General features: G+C 50.2%; 1 protein-coding gene across 1 annotated transcript; it reads right to left on the minus strand.

The window, feature by feature from the left end:
• Window positions 1-230: 230 nt before the first annotated feature.
• On the minus strand, window positions 231-20542 carry NXF1 (nuclear RNA export factor 1). The gene is made up of 21 exons (XM_026716362.2): window positions 20250-20542; window positions 17861-18065; window positions 16856-17000; window positions 15999-16082; window positions 15438-15542; window positions 15176-15256; window positions 14129-14198; window positions 13799-13887; window positions 12696-12803; window positions 12477-12586; window positions 9918-9954; window positions 9014-9082; window positions 8811-8866; window positions 7371-7478; window positions 6723-6781; window positions 5619-5734; window positions 4571-4613; window positions 4351-4423; window positions 2693-2917; window positions 1790-1850; window positions 231-921 (listed from the first exon to the last, which is right to left on the minus strand). The coding sequence occupies exons 1-21, from the start codon at window positions 20278-20280 to the stop codon at window positions 883-885; spliced, it is 1914 nt and encodes a 637-aa protein (XP_026572147.1). The 5' UTR covers window positions 20281-20542; the 3' UTR covers window positions 231-882.
• Between the last annotated feature and the right edge of the window lie 1005 nt (window positions 20543-21547).

The raw sequence follows: 21547 nt of genomic DNA on the forward strand, positions 1-21547 counted from the left end.
CAAAAACCACCCAGAAGCAGGGTAGCTTTTAAATTTAAAAAAATAAGGAATCTTTGCCAAGGGAAAGATCTTTGCTTGAGGGAAAAATCAAAGCTATTTACAACGTTTTATCGATGTCTTTATTGAGAAATTCTTTTTTGGGGGGGAAGGAGATGCTGAGGAATTTACCCCAGATTTGCGGAAGAGAAAGCCAGTTCCTCGCAGGTCCAAGAACGTGACACACAAAAGTCTGAGATTTTAATAACAACTTTACTAGGCAGTTTTTCCATGGACTGGAAGGAAAACACGGAAGCTAGAGCTTGCCGGACAGAAGCGCAGCCCCCCGTCCCACCCCAAAATCCTTCTCTCGCTTAAAAGGAAAGGAAGGAAACGCCAGCTCATAAGAGAAAATTGATGTAGTGTAGGGGAACGGAAAAAAAAAAGAAAAAAAAAAGGTGAAAAATGGGCCAAAAATCGTTCATTAAAAAGAAAAAAATCCCAAAGGGATGAAAGGAAAGGTAGATCTCTTTTTCTTTCTTTCTTTCTTTCTTTCTTTCTTTCTTTCTTTCTTTCTTTCTTTCTTTCTTTCTTTCTTTCCTTTCTTTCTTTCTTTCTTTCTTTCTTTCTTTCTCTCTCTCCGGCTTCTGAATTTGTCTTCTCAGCCCGCCGGCCTCTCTTAGCGTCTCTTCCAACGGGGCACTGCGTCGTCTTCTACTACAGCACAAATTCGCGGTTTCTACCTCCACCCCCAACGGCAAAAGGTATTTTTTTAAGAGGCACGGCGTCCCCGAGGGGGGAGCAGGGCAGGAGTCTCTCTTAATTTACAATGGAGAAACTTTTTATTTACAAAACCAGGTATCTCAACAAATAAAAATGCGGCTCCGATCGACTTTGGTCGTCCGCTTAGTGCATAAACGCCACTTCGGGGATCTTCTGCTCAGCCTGGGAGAAGCAGGAGAAGGAAAAAAAAAAAGGGAGAGGGGAATCAGAAATTGCGGCTTTTGCGGATGTCTGAGTTGTGGGCAAACATCCCCGAGGTGCCTTGGGACTATGGGATCAAATAATCAAATAAATAAAATAAAAATACAGGGGAACCTAACCTGCCAAAAAGCGTTTGAAACACTGTTTGCGAGAGAACCGGGGCTGAAGCACCCTGACCCCGAACAGCCCCTTGGCCGTTCAAGTGGACGCCAGCGACGCGGCAGTGGGAGCAGCGCTGCTCCGAAGCAACGACCAAGGGAGCCTACAGCCCCGCGCCTGCCCCTCCCGCAAGGTCACGGATAACGTGATTAAAAAGAAGGGGGGGAAAAATCACTTGTCAGCTTGGCAACTGACTCGTATTTATGACGGTTGCAGTGTCCCCGGGCTCAGGTGATCCCCTGTTACGACCTTCTGACCAGCGAAGTCAAAATGGGGGGAACCCGTTTTGCGACCTTGCTTCGCCATGAAACGAATGCCCTGCGGGGTCTGTGTGTGTGTGTGTGTGTGTGTTAAGCTAGTAACTCAAGTGAATCTGGCCTGTCGTCCCCCGTCTTGGGCTTTGCTTGTCAGAAGGTCGTGAAAGGAGATGCTGCCCCCGCCATAAAGATGAGCCGGTTTTCAGGCGCCCGAGTTTTGATCATGGGGGACACCCCAACGGTCCTGAGTGTGAAAAATGGCCACTAGGTCGCATTTTTCGGTGCCCGTTGGGACTTTCGGCCACTGGGGGAACTGTTGTAGGTGGAGGGCTACCTGTACGATGGCCAGAATCCCCAGGGAGAGGCACCCAAGAGGAATCTTGGGTTTCCTAACGCAGAGGTGGGACGCTCACCTTCAGCTGGGTGTAGGCGTGAGCTGCTTTCGCGTAGTTCCAATCGTTGTCCAAGAGGCACCTGGGCGGAGAGAGAGAGAGAAGAAAGAGAGATTGAAGGATTGAGGGGGAGAGGAGAGAGGCTGAGAGAGAGAAAGAGAAGGATTGAAAGAGAGGAGAGAGAAGAAAGACAGATTGAAAGAGATTGAGAGAAATTGAAAGATCGAGAGAAAGAGAAGGATTGGAAGAGAGAGAGAGAGAGAGAGAGAGGAGAGAAAGAGACTGAAGGTTTGAGGGAGAGAGGAGATGAAAGAGATTGAGAGAGAGAGATTGAGAGAAAGAAAGGATTGAAAGAGTAGAGAGAGAGGAAAGACAGATTGAAAGAGATTGAGAGAAAGAAAGGAAGAAGGATTGAAAGAGGAGAGAGAGATAGAGGAAAGACAGATTGAAAGAGATTGAGAGAAAGAGAGAAAAGAAGGACTGAAAGAGGAGAGAGAGGGAGGAAAGACAGACTGAAAGATCTGAGAGTAGAAATTGAAAGAGAAATTGAAAGAGGAGGGAGGAAAGACAGATTGAAAGAGATTGAGAGAGATTGAAAGAAAGGAGAGAGAGGGAGAAAGAGGAGAGACAGATTGAAAGAGATAGAAAGAGAAGGATTGAAAGAGGAGAGAAAGACATTGAAACATTGAGAGGAGAAGTTGAAAGAGATTAAGAGAGAAAGGAGATTGAAAGATTGAAAAGAGAGAGAGATTGAGACAAAAAGAGGAGAGAGATTGAGACCAAGGGGAGATTGAAAAAAGAAATAGAAGAGAGAGAGGGGGATCCTTAAGCCACGGGAGAGACCCCTGACGTCGGTCGGACGCCCTCTTGCCCTCTAACCCCCCTACCCCCCCTTCCTGCCCTCGTTCCCCTGCCGGCACTCACTTCTGAGACCACTCCAGGTTCATGCCCGACTGCAGGGAGAAATTCTGAAGCATTTCCTGCTGCTCGGGCGTCAGGGTGGGCCCGGGGCTCAGGGCCGGCATGGGCTCGGCGGAAGGGATGGGCACGGGGCTGGAGGACGGGGTGGGGGCCGGCATGACGAAGGCCTTGCGGATTTCCGTGATGGTGGCTTTGCGGATGAAGATCTGGTCGTTCACGATGCTCAGCCTGGGGGAAAAGGAAAGGGAAGAGCTGCAGCCGGAGGCTCCCCCGCAGGGCGGGGAGTCCTCGACTTACAACCTGCTCATTCAGGGACCATTCCAAGCGACAACGGGATGCCGGACCGGTTTTCACACTGATCAGAATTCGGGCACTTGACAACCGGCTCGTTATTTATGACGGTCGCAGAACCGCAGGGTCTGTGCGTCCACCTGATCCCCTTTTGCGACCGCCTGACCAGCGAAGTCCAGGGTTTCTCTTAACAACCGGGTCACTGACTTTGACAACCGGGGTGACTCACTTAACAACGAAGGCAAGAGAGGTGGCAAAACTCCCCTTAACCAACGTCTTGTTTAGCCGAGGGGAAGCTCTGCCTCGGCTGCGGCCGTAAGCCGAGGACCGCCTGCCAGTAGAGAGGCCCGATTCACTTTATAACGATGTGACTAAGCTGCCCTTAACAACTCTGGCCAGAACAGTCATAAAGACGGGGCAAAGCTCGTTTAACGGATGTCTCGCTTAGCCACGGGAATGTTGGGGCCTCAATGATGGCCGAACGTTGAGGACTATCTAAACCCTAGCAGTTTAGAGAGGAGGGGGAGTTGGGCCCCTTTCCCCGGGGTGGGTGGGAGAGGTTAACGCTTGGGAGGGGGTGGGGGGAGCCCCGAGAGACTGCAAAATCTTAAAATAACAGCCGCACCTTTACTGACTCACCCCATCGTGCCGGGCGCTATCCCTACGCTCACAGAGTGGCTTTCCAAAAAAACTACAGTTGGAGGTCGGGTTCCCTATTATTTCTTGCAACGACTCTCTAAATTTTTTTTTGGGGGGGGGGAGAAAAAAAGGGGGGGGGAAGAGAGGAAGGGGGGAAAAGAGCAGGCAAGCATGAAGATGGTAACGCTGGAGGCTTCAATAAAAAAGGGAATCTCTTTAGGTTGAAAGGATGATCTCTGAGCGTGGCGGTTTTCTTGCAGACGTTTCATTCCCGAACTAGGTCACATCATCAGGGCTAGGAGGGGCTGGGGAGGAAGAGGGCTGTGGGGTCCTTGGTGCTCTCTAAGCTTGGCTGTTTTCTTGCAGGCGTTTTATTACCCTACTAGGGAACGGGGCTAGAAAGGAGAGGGGTTGGGGGGGGAGGAGGAGGAGGACTGTGGGGTCCTTGCTGCTGTTTTTAACCCCCGCAGACGTTTCATCACCAAACTAGGCAACATCATCAGGGCTACACTGGAGGGGGCTGGGCCTTACAAACACCAAACATCTTTTGGAGGTGTTTGGACTTCAGGAAACAACACTTTCCTTTCAAAGGGGGTGTGTGTGTGTGATGAAAGAGACAGACAGCGACTGACTCAAAAGGGCCTAAGGCTGGATTTGAACTCCAATCCCACTCTTGGGGTGGCCCCGATTATCCTGCCCTTCTGCCGAGGCTCTGGAACCGCTCCCCTTACCCGCTGTGGCCCACAGGAACCGCAATGAAGATCCGGGAAAAGGCTCGTACGACGTCTCGAAAGCGGCTGTCGACTGGAGAGGGAGAAGGAAACGAGAGAGGCGGTGTGTGTGTGTGTGTGTGTGTGTGAGGAAGGAGCCCAGCATGCTGAGGCCCGACCCCCACCCCGCCCCACTCCCCTGCGTTGTAGGACAGGGCCTTTGCGAACCCCCCACACTCACCTTCCTTAAAGATTCCTTTCAGGGTGAAACATAGCAACGTATTCTGAAACGGAGAGAAAGCAGCGGCATTAAAAAACAACAAGGGGATTCGGCCAACACACACCTCTCCACCAAAATTAAAAACCCACAACCAGGCGCCGCATCGACACTACGCAGGGAGTGTCCTGACATACGGCATCCTTGCATGGAGAAGCTCTGGAGAGGACAAAAAAAAAAGGCTCTGCAGAGAATCATTAAAACTGCCCAGAAGATCATTTTGGGCTCCAGCCCTGGATGACAATCTTTGCGTCTCGCTGTTTGAGGAAGCTGCACAACGTTCCCAGGGACTCTTCCCATCCTGCTCACAATCTTTGCGAACGGTTGCCTTCTGGCAGAAGAGGCAGAGCAATTAAAACTCGGACCACACGTTTTTCTGAAGAGTTTTTTTTTTTTATCCCAGAGCTATATTGGCACTTAAGGATCACCATCAGTGATCTTACTTGGTCTGTTGTGTGGATGCTTGTGTGTTTTAAGGACGGGGGAACCTTGGCGGGTTGTTGTTGTTGTTATTATTAGCCCAAAAGCACTGGTGAGAGAGAGAGAAATTCCCTGAAGACAGTACTGCACTCTAACCGCTCCGAGGCTCCTGATACTATCTCTTCTGCTCCACCCCTCTTCGTGGATTTATCGCCATGTTGTTTTTTGTTGCCAATCCTTCATAGCCGATCATGGACATGTAAATAATTGTTTGAGTTCCCCTCCTCAACTTAGATTAATAATCATTAGAAGGTTATCCAGTAGCGCTGTTTGGTTCCTCCGCTCCGTCTCCCTCGATCCCCTAAGCTTCAAGATGCTATCGAGCGAGACATTTCGCGAAGCGCGACAGGGAGACCTTTTGCCAGGGCCAAAAGGAATCATTTGAGTTCGCTTCAGAGGGTTTGTCGTGTTTGGGGAGCTGGGCCAGAACTACAGGCCCCAAAATACAGCTAAGCCTCGGCTTACGACCGCAGTGGAGCCAGCCCGTCACGGTTGTTCGGTCAGACCTGGCCAGTCCTTTCTCCTTACTCACCGTTTGTGCACAGACGTCCACCACGAAGGAATTCACGTCATGCTGAGTCTTGGGCAATTCACTGAGGAAAGCCACGACGTTCAACTTGGTGTGTTTGAGGAGTCGGAAGCGCAAGGCTGAAGGGGAGGAAGAGAAAAAGGCAGGAGGGTTTTTGGAGGTAAATCGGGGCTTTCTACCCACCCCCCAAAAAAGAACCTGAAACCCAGAAAGGGAAGCAGAGGCTACAAAAGGCTTCCCACCTCAAAGGAACAAGGAACAGAAACAAAGAGTGGCCAACAAAGGACCGTGGGAACGTGACCAAAAGAAAGTTGGATGCAAAAAAAAAAAAAAAGGATTAAAAGGAAAGAATTTGGAATTATTTGGAATTCTATGAACTCGAATTAAAAAGGGATTTGAACTCGGGGATACTGGGCATATAAAGCTTCTCTGTAGGAAAACTTGGGGCCTGATCCTGGTCTCTCCAACTAAAGGGATCCAGGAGCTGGGAAGGGTCTCAATCTGTGACCCTGAAAGGCATCCTGAGCGAGACAGCATGACAATTGGACCGAATAAAGAGGTTATTTAATTTTCCCCTGCCTCTATTATATTTTATAAATAACTCAAGGCGGTAAACATACGTAATTCTTCCTCCTCCTCCTCCTCTTTTACCCGGAACAACCCTGTGAGGTAGGTTGCGCTGAGAGAGGGAAGGGCTGCCCTAAAGTCACCCAGGCGGCTTTCATGCCTAAGACAGGACTAGAACTCCCAGTCTCCTGGCGATTGGCCCAAAGCCACCCAGCTGGCATTCTGCCTAAGGCGGGACTAGAACTCACCGTCTAGACCAGGGGTGTCCAACCTTGGCAACTTTAAGACTTGTGGACTTCAACTCCCAGAATTGCCAAGGTTGGACACCCCTGGTCTAGACCAAACTGTCTCTACGTAACTGATTAACTGGTTAAGGAATTTAAGCAGGGAACGAAGAAGGGGTGGTTGGTGGTGGTGGGTATGGAAACTTTCTGCATTTTCCAAAGAAAGGATTTCTCTTTGCACCCAACGCTCTTCCATACTAGGCCTCCAAGGTAGCCTCTTAACCCCAAACCCCCTTTCTTATCATCATTGGCTTACAAGGATCCTTCTGTCGCTTCACATTCCGGCTGTTTTTGAAGTATTCAGCCAAAGCGGTCCTGCAGGGAAAATTAAATTAAATTAAATAAATAAAATACAAGACTTCAAGCACGTATTTTTAAATATTCAAAACTGGGGCAGTTGTTTGGGAGGGAAAGGTAAAGAACCTTCACTTGAGTAACCAGAGGCCTATCTTTGGCTATAAATCTCATTAAACTCTAGGCATTGATGTTATCCTATGCTGACCGGAAGAGGCAGTCTCTGGAATCGGGTCCCTCTGAACTGACCAAAAAACCCCCACTTTTCAAACTCAAGGGTCAGCCTCTTGCTCCCAACAATCCGGCTCCTCGTTTTATCCACCTCAGAAGGATGGAAGGCTGTCAGTTTTCTGACTGGGTTCGCCCTGCACGCTCCCTTCTTATGCTGTTTTTCCAGGGGAGTCGACCGTCCTGAATATTAAACGAGTGCGTTTGTAATCCCGAGTTCCAGGAAGGAGAAGGAAGCGGATGCAAAAATATCCAGGTTAACTCATTGGCCTAGGTAAACGTGGCCGCTGAGCTTTAAAAATATCTGCCCGTACACCCCAGCACATGTTAAGACGGGACACGCCGAGCTCCCAAGCTAAGCAGTGGAAACCCCGAAACAGACCTCTGAGGGTGATTCACGGAGAATGGGATGTTCAGCGAACAGCAGGCCGCCTCGTGATACGCATCCAGCAGGCCTTGTCTGTCTCCAGAATCGTAGATGGCGTAGTATCTGGAAGGGAAGGGACAATTTGACACCAGCTGTCAGGATTCCGGCAGTCACCCCCAATTAAGTCATGAGTCTCGAGCCAAACTTCCAAAACTTCCAAAGGATTTATTGGGAGTAAACATGCCGGCACTGCCTGCATGTAACTGACTGTGAGGCACATCATTCATTGTCACCCTTGACCCTGGTTTTCTCCCCCACCCCCTGGGTGTATCGTAATTCCTATTCTCCAGTGGGACAACTCCATAGCCCAGAGGCATCAATCATGCTCCCCAGTTAGATATTTGCCCGGCAGAAACTTCAGTCACCTAGTTACTATCCCTTGAAAAACTATTTATGGAATGCACTTTTCATTTCCAAGCTGCCACACGGCTCCTCTCTCCCTTTCGGTTTGCAACTCTAACAAGAACATAGAAATATTTTATGAGTTGACACCACCACAGAGAGCAGGATACACTATTCTTTCATAGAACATGGCATAACAGAGTTGGAAGGGACCTTGGGAGGCTTTCTAGTCCAACCCTTCTGAGGTTAGAGACTCTATACCATTCAGGACAAATGGATGTCCAGTCTCTTCTTTAAAAAAATCTCCAGTGTTGGGAGTACCCACAACTTCTGGAGGGAAGCCGTTCCACTGACTGGTTGTTCTCATTACAGGTAGTCCTCAACTTACACCAGTTCATTTAGTGACCGGAAAAAGTGACTTATGACCGTTTTTTGCTAGTGGTAAACTGCTCTTAATTATTAATAAAGTACCTTCATTATATTGGATTTATTATAATAGAGGGACTACATATTTAATAATACATGTGCTGACAGCAGCGAGAACTGTATTTGTACAATACAGATGAAAAGTAGAAAATTAGAAAATATTAGATGAAAAGTGTAATTAGAAAATATTAGAAAAAAAGTATAATTAGAAAATATTAGACTGCGGAGATGGATAGGCTGACATTAATAATAAAAGATAAGAAACAGAATACTTTCTAACATGGGATTTGCTTTATCAATGGTTAGATAAAAGAGGTAGAAATTAGAAAGGGAAAGATTACTGATACGTGTAAGTAAAGGACAAAAGAATTGGATTATACCTAAGTAAACATTAGTAGTATTATTACAGTTATCATCATCGTTATTATGACTAGTATTATTATTCTGTATAAGTAAATTGATCCAGCCTCAACCAAATCTGGAAGTTGAAGTCCACAAGCCTTAAAGTTGCCAAGGTGGGAGACCCCTGATCCAGACAATAACTGTTTATTAAGCATGTATGTACTTTAAAGGAAAAAAAAAGTATAATTAGAATTCAAACAATATTATTAATCACGGGATACTCACTGTTGTAGAAAGCGGGCGATCAGCATTTTCAAGCCCTCAGAGGCAAAATAACTGCCCTGCGGAAAAAGAGACGAGGAGGCTGGTTTCCAGGTGGGCCAGGAAGGACGGCTGCCCTCACCAGACCCTGGTGGGGATCAGTATCAGGTTTCCTCCCTCCCCACTTTTCCATCTGCCCCTTTCCCCAAGTGTGGGGGTCGGTCTACCTTGAATTGAGGCAGAGTGGTTGGCGTTTGTAAATCAAAGGAGATCGGCGGGGGCAGATCATTACCGTCCTGCGGAAGGAAAAAAGAGGGGAGGTTTGTCAATTGCTTACAAGGTAATAGTATAAGTATATACATAGTTATAAATACATGAAATGGGTACATACAAGAAAAATAAAAGAAACAATAGGCCAGGGACGGTAGGCACGTTGGTGCGCTTATGCACGCCCCTTACAGACCTCTTAGGAAAGGGGTGAGGTCAATAGTAGACAGTCTAAGGTTAAAGTTTTTGGGGTTTGGGGAAGAAACCACAGAGTCAGGTAGAGTATTCCAGGCATTGACCACTCTGTGGCTGAAGTCGTATTTCCTGCAATCAAGCTTGATGCGGTTAACCTTGAGTTTGTATCTGTTGTGTGCTCGTGTTGTTATGGTTGAAGCTGAAGTATTCATTGACAGGTAGGACATGGCAAGGTATGATTTTACATACTATACTTAGATCGGACTGAAGGCGGCGTGGTTCAAGGTTTTCTAGGTCTAGAATTTCGAGTCTGGTGGCGTAAGGTCTTCTGCAACGAGTAGAGGAGTGGAGAACTCTTCTTGTGAAATATTTCTGGACTTTCTCAACCGTATTAATATCCGATTACGTAATGCGGGTTCCAGACTGATGAGCTGTATTCAAGTATTGGTCTAGCAAATGTTTTTTTAGGCTCTAGCTAATAGTGTGGTGTTACCAGAGAAAAAGCTACGTAGGATTAGGTTAACAACTCTTAATGCCTTTTTGACTATGTAGTTACAGTGGGCTCTAGCACTTAGATCATTAGAGAGGAGTACTCCAAGATCCTTGACAGAGTTTGGATCATCACACACACACACACACACCAGGGCCCGCCAATTTTGGATAACTCACCAGCCGCAGCAGCTTGGGGAACCGTTCTCGGATGGTGCTGGCGGAAACACAAATAAGAATGAGTACGCAGCCGATCGTGTTCGCACAGCCGACCCCCCCACCCCCCCTCCCTCCCTCTGACCGCCTGCCTCGGTGGACCCTATCGCCTGCCCTCGCGAGCCCATTTCGTCCATCTTAGGAACGGCGTCAGCAGGGTTTGAATTCCCCACCCCAGCATGGGGCTGATGGGCCGTGTGGTCAAAAAAAAAGAAAAAGGAAGGACTCGTAAATTGCTCCAGTGGACGGAAGTTAATGACTTCCCCTCAAGCTGCGAATCTAGCGGTTTAAGTTACAAAGCAGCTAGTTCTCTTTAAAAACGGGGAGCCTTGCGCCCGGTCGGCCTTTTTGCAAAGAGCGGGAAACGAATGCGTTCGACCGGTTTTTGAGCCTTGGAGCAATTGTTCTCTGGGCTAAGAAATGGGGACGTGACTCACCGGAATCTTTAAACGAGGAACTGTGAAATAAGACTCAACTGCTGTTTTCTAGATCTTTTTTTTCCTTTTTTTGGAGGGGGGGGAGAGGAAGCCCAATGAATTTACACAGGCTTTAAAACAAGAGCAGTCAAACGAAGGTTGGAACGAAGGTTGGAACTCGGCCCAGGTGCTTAAAGGAGCACAATAAAAGGCCGTGGAAAGAAACCCCTTTAAATGAAGCTCAGTCACTTCTGCAATCGTTTAAAAAAGCCAGTTTCAGCGCAGGAATCGGACGCTTGGCCTCTCTTAAGGAGAAAACATCGCCTCAGTTTTCATTCGCCAGACGCTTTTGGCTTTTAAGAGAAATGGGTCCAGCTTGTTATTACAAGTGCTTGGAACTGGGGTGGGGGGGACACCTGTTGGCTTGATGCTAGGAGACAGCACGCCACGGCTCTGCCCCCACACCCCTCAAAACGCAAGCCTCAGTTGAACACCCTGTAAAATGGAGCCTTTTTTCCTCCTGTGGTAGTTTTTACACATGCAAGACAGGCAGGACGAGACAGAGGTGTTCTCTCTCTTTTTTTTTTTTTAAAGGAGGCTGCGTGTACTGGAAAGGTGCACTTACCTGAGGGGGTACTCACCTGGCCGGCTCATTTATAGGAGAAATGCTCCTTCAGGGGGGGGCAGGAGAGGGGAGGGAGGGGGAACGGTCAAGGTGTCCCATCGATGCTGGAGATGCCAGGTGCAACTTCCCGGCCACACCACCTTTTAAAATGCTTTTTTATTTTTTATTAAAAAAAAGCTTGTTGCGGTATCGAGGTCTAAATCTAATGAATGGCTGCGGAGGACAGACAGGGTGGGTGGGTTGAGAAGCAAGGGGAACCCCAGGGGTGGGGGGGAGTGTGTGTGTGTGCGTGTGTGTGTGTGTCGGATTCAGAGGCCCTTCCGCTCTGGTGCACAGCCTCCTCCATCCTCAAAAGCCCTTTGGGCATTCCCTTCCCACCGCCGAGGTCCCGGCGAGATGCCTGCCTGCCGTGACGTCTGAAGCCTCCCCCCACTGCAGGGAGAGCGGTGGGTGTGTTTATTTTCCGCCGATGTTGCTTCGCCACAAGCTCCAAGCTCCGTGACCATTTCACAGCTCGGGAGAAGCGCCAGGCGCGCGCTCGGCTGCTGCAGCGAGAAGCGTCTCCTTCCTTGAGCCGGTTTTTTATTTTTATTTTTTGGGGCAGCAGCCGCGCCAGGAGGGAAAAAAGCGCGTGCGCGCGGATGAGGTCCCTGGGCTTTCTCCGCCGCCTTCCACCAACCGGGGAGGGGCTCGTTCCGGCCACCCATCTTGACTGTGCCTGTCTTAGGTTGTTCCTCCCACTGAGGAATCTTACCCGTCATTGGCTAACCAGCCGTCTGCAGGGGCCCCCGTTTTTCGTTATTTTTTTTAATTTTTTTTCTCCTGGTCACCAGGGGATCCTCGCCGTTTGGCAGCTCTCGTGCCAACGTTCAGCCAAGGAGGCGCAAAAATCCTGGGCCACCCCCCCAAACAGAGAAGGAAGACCCAGAGAGGCAGGCTTGGGCCAAGCGAGGTGGGCGAGCCACAGAGGGAAGCGTGAGAGGAAGGCGAAGGCTGTGCGCTCAGAAGCTTCGGGGGCCTCTGCAGGCGAGAAAAAGTGGGGCGGGGGTTTAAGGACAGGCAAGGGAGGCCTGGAGAAGGAACAGGGGTGTAACTTAACAAGGGGAGAACCTTCAGGGGTGGGGAAGGAAGAGGAAGGGAGGGAGGGATATAGGGGCACTTGTGCAAAAAAAAAAAGGGGGACAACTTTTTGTAATGGGTGAGACGGGTGAGAAGGAAACCCCACCGGGCCGTGCTCCAATCTAGCTGCAATAAAACCATGGTCAGAACACATCACAAAGCAACTTCAGAAAAGGCAGAAGAGCTCCTCTGGGAGATTCGGCGCCAGCTGGGAAGACTGGGATCCAGTCCTCAACCAGGCAAGAGAGAGAGAGAGAGAAGGCTCCTAGGGGGTCGTCAGCCCCATCACGGTCCGGGGAGACAGGGCCACAGGAAGGGCGATTCTCCTCCGGCAGCCGAGGCAGGCCCAAGGCTGCAGCTCACCTGATGTAAGCGGAACGGTCCCGAAAGCCATCGCAAAGGGGGTTGTTGTCAAGCCACAGTTCGTCCAGCTTTAAGCCTTTCAGCTTATCCAGCTCGTGTTCGGTCTTCAGCTGAGGGAGGGAGGGAGGGAGGAGGAGGAGGCAGAGTTAGGTGTGGGGGGTGGCTAAGCACAGATCCAGCTCTGGGGGTGTGGGGGGGGGGAGGCCCCCCCAGGCTTACCTGGTTACAAGACAAGTTGAGGATCTTCAGGTTGGGAGCTTTTCGATGAAGCCCAGCCAGGTCATCGAGGCGATAGAGCTTGTTGTTGCTGAGATTGAGGGAGAGGAGCTGCAAAGGATGGGATAGAATCGAAGCTTTACGGTCCCCTTTAAACGTACGCTTATCAGCAGACATTAAAATGAAATCTCCGTTGCCTTCAGCTCCCACAAGACGATCGTTATGCACATACACACATACATACACGACGGAAACACACCGCAGCCGAGTTTGAACGTGTGTGTGTGTGTGTGCTTGTGTGTACATTGAGAAAGAAGAAGAATCTTGTGAGTTTACAAGGCAGATGGCGCAAGGAACAAAGTGGTGACTGCATCTCCTGCTATAAGAGGCTTGGAAACCTGCTCCCAGAGGGGAGCAACAGAAACAGGCCGTGCGGTGAGGGGTGGGGGGTGTGGGGTCTCTAACAAGGAAAGAAAGGGTTGTGCCTGGCAGCCTCAAAGCTGTGACCATTTAGAAGCCGTATGCATGAAAGCTGGCTGGAAGACGTTGGGACAATCACCAGGAGATGGTGAGTTCTAGTCCTGCTTTAGCACGGAAGCTGCTAAATCACCAGGTGATGGTGAGTTCTAGTCCCATCTTAGGCGTAAAGGGCCAGTGGGAGACTTTGGGCCAATCGCCAGGAGACGATGAGTTCTAGTCCCACCTTAGGCATGAAAGGCGGTTCACAGTGACTCGAGGCCGAGCCTGGTCTCGTGGCCCAGCCTGCCTTTCAGGGTTGTTGTTTGTCGTGGGGAAAACAGGCGAAAGAGCACTATGAAACCCACCTTTCATATAGACAGGATGTGACACAAGGAAATAAAGGTGGGAGCCTCAAAGAAAATACGACCAGGGAAAAAAGATGGAGAATGAAAAGCTAGAAATGTTGATTTTTAAGGATCGTCCGTCGGCCGTTTTTCCTCCCCAAACGAGGCCCATTTGACCGACTAGAGTTCTCCAAGGCAGCCCACGTCCATTTGAAGTCCCAAGTGGAAACTTGGGCAAAAATCCACTCCTTTCGTGCCTCCCACAAACCGAGGATCGGAGGGAGGGCAGGGAACGTGGCTGACCTCGGGGATGTTGTCGCCCACGATCTGCAGCATGGCCACCATGCAGTTTCGGCGGTTCAACACGATGTCGATGTTCCGGGCGATCAGATCTGGGGAGGGAAGGAGAGGACAAACCAGGACTGATTATTCGGTTCCAACGAGGACCCCGCCCCGCCTGGAGAATGGACTCTTAAGCGATGCAGGGCTTTGGGAAGCAAACATACCCCCCCACCGAGAGTCAAGTTGACTTGCTCGTTCGTGTCTGTGGGCGTGTAGGGCGGTGCTGGCTTTAAAGGAGGGCCAAACCGTGCCCGGCGGGTGGGAGAAAAGGGAGGGGGAGAAGGGACTCACCGGGATCTGCGTGGATATTTTTCATATCCAAAGCTTGATGGGAGCTATCGTACCTTTTACTCATACATTGCTGAAAGGAGGAGGAGAGGATTATTGGAGACGAGGCCGCAAACACCGCTGGAGCTTTTTGCATTCCCCAGAGACGGGAAAGCTGATCTGATCTGAAGTCTTGAGGGCCAAATGGGTCAGAGGGGAGCCAAGCAACAACAGGAAGCTTATTCTGCCTCCAGGGTGCTTATTAAACTTTTGTCGGTTTCTGCTGTTTCAGCAACCAGCCGCTTCTCCCTCCCTTCTATCTCTTTATCAGAAGAAGGAAGGAAGGAAGGAAAGGAAGGAAAGGAAGGAAAGAAAGGAAAGAAGGAAAGGAAGGAAGGAAGGAAGGAAGGAAGGAAGGAAGGAAGGAAGGAAAGGAAGGAAGGAAGGGAAGGAAGGAAGGAAGGAAGGAAGGAAGGAAGGAAAGAAGGAAAGGAAGGAAGGAAGGAAGGAAGGAAGGAAGGAAGGAAGGAAGGAAGGAAGGAAGGAAGGAAGGAAAGAAGGAAAGGAAGGAAGGAAGGAAGGAAGGAAGGAAGGAAGGAAGGAAAGGAAGGAAAGGACCCTGGAGGTCTTCTAGTCCAACCCCTGCTCAAGCAGGAAACCCTATACCATTTCAGACAAATGGTTGTCAAATTTCTTCTTAAAAAACTCCAGTGAGGGGAGGGGAGGGAGGGAGGGAGGGAGGAAAGAAAGTAGAATATGAGAACTGGAAGGGACCTTGGAGGTCTTCTAGTCCAACCCCTTGGTCGAGCAGGAGACCCTATCCCATTCCAGACAAAAGGACGTCCAATCTCTTCTTAAAAAACCTCCACCAGGTTTGGAGTACCCCACAAGAAGATCTGGAGTCAAGCCGTTACAAAACATCCCTTCCTTTCCTTTCTTTCCCCCATTCCCTCCCTCCCTTCTTTCCCTTCCTTCCATCTCTTTCTTTTCCCTAATTTGGGGGTGTGGGGTGGAATATCTGTAGGCCAAGCGAGCAGGAAGAGGTTTGCCAAAACGTTTTTAACAGTTTACCTTCAGTTGCTCAATGTCTTCTGGTTTCAGTTCATGCTGGATGGTTGTCGGTGGGTTGCACGTGTTTATAAGTATCGCCACCTGGAAGGAAGCAGCACCTGGATTAGGGAAATGGCTCGTGGGAAGTGAAAGTGACCACAGATCTGTTTCCATGGGAGGAGGGGGGGGAGGAGGGGGGCTTGTTCTGAAGCCAGGAACTTCCCTCCCCCACCCCACCCCACCCCACCCGCGCCCAGCACCTCCCAGGCAAGGGCCAACGAACCTTGTGTCCATCTGGAGCAGAGATCTTACGAGAGGTCTGCTTCAGGGCGTTGGCCACAGAAGTGTCTTCTACGAAGAACACCGCCCGATTATTCACGCAGTGGAACTACAACGGGAGGGAAAAGTCACCTTGGGATCAAGCCGCTCTCTTTCCCCCGCCCCCCAAAAAATTCGCAACCAAAATTAAAGCACACGTTGTTGAGAACTGGCGACCTTCTGACAAGCAAAGTCAACGGGGAAACCAGATTCACTTAACAAATCGTCATTTAACAACCCCCCCATAATGTCTTGTGGGGCAACTGAATGGAGAAGAGTGTTTACTGGCTGGATGCCCTTCCTGTCACTGAGGCGGAGTTTTGTTTCAGCAGAGATATTCTCACTCTGCCCAGAGAAACAGCTGCCTCTCCCTAGGATCGAACTCACAGCCTCCTGATTGGGTGAGGCAAGAGCTCTAGGCCACCGCACCGCTTCTCTAGGGTGACTAATTTTAACAACTGCGGTGATTCACTTAGCAACGGTGGCAAGGAAGGTCGTGACGTGGGGCGAAAGCCACTTAACAAACCTCCACGGGGTTGAAGGGGACGCTGCACGTTTCCCGAATGGCATTCATCAGCCAGCTCCTTTCGTATTTCCTTCCGTAAGGAATCTGACAAAGAAGAACACAGGAGCCCGTCAAAAAACCAGGACTTCTAAGGCCCCACCGCTCCCTTTTCCCCCACAACAAACACCTCATGAGGTAGGTTGGGCTGAGAGGAAGGTTGGTCCAAGGTCACCCAGCCAGCTTTCCTATCTAAGGCAGGACTAGAATTCACCGTCGCCTGGTGATCGGCCCAAAGTCCACCCAGTGGGTCTTCACGCCTAAGGCAAGACTAGAACTCCCAGTCTCTTGGGGATTGGCCCAAATTCTCCCAGCCGGCGTTCACATCTAAGGTGGGACTAGAATTCATCGCCTCCTAGTTATTGGCTCGAAGTCACCCGGTAGACTTTCATGCCCCAAAAGTAGAATTCACTCTCTCCTAGTGATGGGCCCAAAGTCACCCAGTGGACTTCTTTGCCTAAGGCAGGAGTGGAACTCCCATCACCTAGTCTCCTGGTGATTGACCCAAAGTCTCCCAGCCAGCTTTCGTATCTGAGACGGGACTAGAACTGATTATCTCCTAGTGGTTAGCCTTGCGCCTTATCTACTAGCCAGAACAAACTGAGTCTCTAAGAATTGATAATTCATAATAAGTCTGTGGGGACAATTGGGACCCAGGAGACAAGAAGGGGGCCAAGGAAGGAAGAAGCTAGCGATTCCTGAAAAAGCCTGGAACGGCTCGGTGAAAGATGGAGGAATGTCTTGGGCAAAACCTGATCTCCTCCAATGGACCAGGGTCCTTCTGAACACCCACATCCCTGGTCTCCTGCTGTGTGGCTCACCGTAATCCGGAACCAGGTCTTCTTGCTTACTGGCGGTTTCTGAGGAAGGGCACGGTCCCCAATATTCAGATTTCGTCTCACGGTGGCATTCATGAGACTCTGGCTCCCTCGCTCTGGTCGGTGCGGACGTGACCCGTAAGGAGTGCTAAGAGGTAAACAAACATTTCTTTTTACGGAGAGACGCAGTTAAATTCCTTTGTTCTCAGCCCCCAGGATGAAATTCAGATTGTGGGCATGCCACAGACCGCATGGACCATCCTGCAGCTTCATTTGGATGAAGGTTACACTGCACTGCAGGTAGTCCTCGACTTACGACCGCCACAGAGGCCAGAATTCCCGTTGCTAAAACAAGTTAACGGCCTTTCTGCCACGGTCATTGAGTGCAATTGTTAAGGGAATGTCTGCAATTAAGGGAATCACATGACCCTGGGATGGGCGTTGTACATACATGCGGTTGCCAAGTGCCTGACTTTTTGATCATGTGACCATGAGGATGTGAGAGGACCAGTCATAAGTCCCTTTACTCAGTGCCATTGTGACTTCATACGGCTGCTAAACGAATCGTAAGTCAAGGATTACCTATAATTTTTAATGTTTTAAAGTTACACTTATAGTTTAATAAAGTAAGCGACCTAGAATGCTAGCACCATTTAATTTCTAAATCACGAACAGGCTCCAATTACTAGTTGTCCAGCTGCTGTCTTTTAACTTTCGTGGCTCTTTGTCTAATTACTAGGAAAGCAAATGAATCAGATGACCTCAATTCCCCAGCTTCCTAGAAGCAAACCCCAGAATTGCTAAGCAATGAATCGGATCTGGTTAGGCAGGAAAGGCTGATTTTTTTCCCCCCAGTGCCTACTTTTCATCTTACATGGGAAGGTTCCACATATAGACTAACGCATTGAACCAAAACAGGGACCAGAAGGATGATTGAGGCTTTAGAACAAGGATTCCTCTCACAAGCAGACAGTATTCCCCGACTATCCCACAGAATCTATTTCTCACTAGCGTGTTCGGAGCACTTCGTGGGCGTCGCTCATGAGAACGTCTCCATCGTCGTCATCGAGCCAGCCACGAGAACCGGACCCAGAACTGTTCCAGCCACGCTGGTGATGGCCCATCTCGCTGTACATTTTCCCCCGGAAAGGGACGCGGCCCTTTCTCCTCCGCACAAAGTTCCTGTTGCTGGGGCCCACGCGGTCGTCATGTTCTGAAAAAAAAAAAGGAGAACAGATCGAAGCATCAACAGGGGGTTCCACTGCATAAAGGACAGCAGGCCAGGCATTCAGAGCATCGTCGTTCCTCAACCTTTGGCAACTTTAATCTTTCTGGACTTTGACTCCCAACATTCCCCAGGCAGCTCATTGCTAAGGTTGAGGAAGTTGGTTTGGAGAAATGACGATCAGGTCAGTTAAGGCTCCAAAACAGAAAGGGACTACTGGGCTTGGTTGTTTCCTTGGGGACGTTTCATGACCAAATGAATGATGATGTTACCTAGCTGGGTCATGAAATGTCTGCAAGAAAACAAGCAGTTCAGAAAGCACCAAGCAACCCACAATCTTCCTCCTTCTCCTCTTCCTTCCCCTCCCCTTCCCCCTCCTCTTCCTCTCTCTCCTTCTCCATTCTGCAATCCCCATTCTCTTCTAGCGCTGATGATTTTACCAAGTGGGTCATGAAGTCTGCAAAAAACAACCACATTCGGAGAACACCAAGGACCCCACAGCCCTCCTCCTCCTTTTCCTCCCCTTCTCTTCCTCCCCCACCCCACTTCTCCACCCTGCAATCCCCATTCTCTTCTAGCACTGATGATGTTACCTAGTGGGTCATGAAACGTCTGCGAGAGAACAACCACATTCAGAGAGCACCAAGGACCCCACAGTCCTCTTCTTCCTCCTCTTCCTTCCCCTCCCCTTCCCCCTCCTCTTCCTCTCTCTCCTTCTCCACCCTGCAATCCCCATTCTCTTCTAGCACTGATGATGTTACCTAGTGGGTCATGAAACGTCTGCAAGAGAACAACCACATTCAGAGAGCACGAAGGACCCCCACAATCTTCCTCCTCCTCTTCCTTCCCCTCCCCTTCCCCCTCCTCTTCCTCTCTCTCCTTCTCCACCCTGCAATCCCCATTCTCTTCTAGCACTGATGATGTTACCTAGTGGGTCATGAAACGTCTGCAAGAGAACAACCACATTCAGAGAGCACCAAGGACCCCACAGTCCTCTTCCTCCCCCTCCCCTTTCCCCTCCTCTTCCTCTCTCTCCTTCTCCACTCTGCAATCCCCATTCTCTTCTAGCACTGATGATGTTACCTAGTTGGATGGTGAAATGTCTTCAAAAAGGCAGCAAACCTCAGAGGGCACCGAGGACCCCCCAGTCCTCCTCTTCCCTGTAAACCTCACTCCCTTCTGTCACTTCTCCTCCCCACACTCAAGACAGCATCCCACAGTTCAAGCCTGAACTACAAAAAGTCCTCAACTTACAGCAGTTCGTTTAGCTGTTCAAAGTTACAGCAGCACTGAAAAAACACCCAACTCAGGACCATTTTTCACACTTACGACGGTTGCAGCTGTTGTTAAGTCAAAGACTACCTGCACCCAGCATGGTTGTTTGTTCCCTGGGGGAGCCCCCTCAAACGTACGACCACAACTGAGCCCAAAACACACGTCGTTAAGCGAAACATCTGTTAAGTGAGTTTTGCCTCCTTTCGCCACCTTTCTCGCCCCGCGTTTTAAGGGAATCCCCCCGCCGTTGGTAAGCGAGCAACAGGGTTGTTAAGCGAATCCGACCTCCCCATCGACTCTGCTTGTCCGGAGGTCGCCAAAGGGGATCACGGGACCCCAGGAGACACAGCGACCGTCAGAAATACGAGCCAGCCTGAACTTTGATCACCCGACCGCGGGGACGCTGCACTGGTCGTTAAGTGCGAAACACCCGCCCTAAGTCCCCTTTGTTTCAGGGCCCTTGTCGCTTCGAAGGGTCACTAAACGAACTGGTTGTCAACCGAGGACGGCCTGGTCTTCCCCCCCGCCCCACAACCCCATTCAAAGCCAGGCCTTCTTCAGGACGGGATTTACACCCCGTGTTTCCTTAGGGAGCCCCAAAACTCAAGGCTCCCCCCCCCCTTTTTTTTCTTGTCTTTCCCCCCATGACAACAACCCCGTCAGGTAGGCTGGGCAGAGAAAGACGCAGGTGGCGCTTTTTCTTGGGGGGAAGGGGGCTCCAGCCCCTCCCCATCAGAACCCTCCTCGGTTTCCCAGGCAACGACCCCTCCCTCTTCCCCTCAGGGCCCCCTCCTTCCCAAGGGCCTCCCTCGCCCGACGACCCTGTGAGGTAGGCCGGGACGGCCGAAGACTCTCTAGATACTCCCCCCCACCCACGGTCCCCTCAAGCCCCCTCACCGCTGTATCCGCCTTTCCCGCCGTCGGCCATGAAGGGAGCCCCGCTGACGGGCACCTCGGAGAACGACTCCCCGGCAAAGCACAAGAGATGCCTCGGAAGAGAGTCCTTGGCCCGCCGGGCGCCTCCGCCGCCGTCGTCGCTGCTGCTGCTGCAACCGCCTCCGCTCGCCTTTCTTCTCGCCTCCCCCGCCGCCTCTCCCCTCACAGCGCGTCGCTCTCGAACGAAGGAGGCGAGCCGCCCAGTGCGCAGGCGCGGGCAGGCAACGCGCAGCCTCCGCCGCGAGGGGTTTCCGGTGAGGGCGACACGGTTTCCGGCGAGCCGACCGCGCAGGCGCGCTTCACCGCATCACCCTCCTACCCCCCCTCCCACTTTGAGACCATAGACTTATAGAGCATAGGCGGGAATGGCAGACTTGCCAACCTTTCAAAGCTTGTTTTATTAGGGTTGGCCCGGAATGGTGGTTTGGAGGGATGCTTTGCCCTACACTTGTTGTTGGTGGGCTCCTAAGCCCTGTTTGGTGGGCTTATCAAAGTTGGAAGCGGTTTTTTTTTTTTAAAGTAGTGAGGGTTTAGAGTTGCATCGAAAAAAGTGACTTATGACCATTTCTCACACTAATGACCATTGCACAACCCCCCCCCGTGGTCACATGATCAAGATTCGGATGCTTGGCAACTGGCATGCACTTATGACGGTTGCGATGCCCCTGGGGGTAACGTTGAGGCAGGACATAAAAGAAGGAATATATTGCCTTTAGGGAGATATTAACATGATTTTTCTTGATATTGTAATGTGTGTATTAAACAAATGAAAAATGTCAGATCGTAGGTTCATCCGTCGGTCACTCACTCATATTGTCAAGGAGAAAGCTTTGTACAGATAACCTTGCAACAAAACCACAAGCGTACTGCCAGAAACTAGAAGCTGTGGAAATTCACCTTTGATATAGTTTACTGTATTGTCATTGCACCTCGTACAACGAAATCAAACGCCATCTTCAGTGCACATCATGAAAATAAACACAAACACACATCCTTCACCCTGACTGAGAGGGGAAAGTATTTCGTTAGTGTAGCCTAGCAATAGGGGAGCTGTATTTCAAGTAACCAATGTGGTTTGCACCTTCTGAAATGTATATATGCGAGTGTAAAATCTATAGGAAGTTGTTCAGCTGTTGGTTTAGCTAATTTGCTCTGAACCTTTGTGCAAATAAAACTATTTCTGATTCCAAGGTCTGAGCTTGACATTTCCTGCAACGTGATTCCCTTTTGCAGCCTGCTGACAAGCACCATCAATGCTT

This window comes from Pseudonaja textilis, chromosome 16 (assembly GCF_049901715.1).
Source record: "Pseudonaja textilis isolate UNSWEBS1 chromosome 16, rPseTex1.2, whole genome shotgun sequence".
Classification (NCBI taxonomy): Eukaryota; Metazoa; Chordata; class Lepidosauria; order Squamata; family Elapidae; genus Pseudonaja; species Pseudonaja textilis.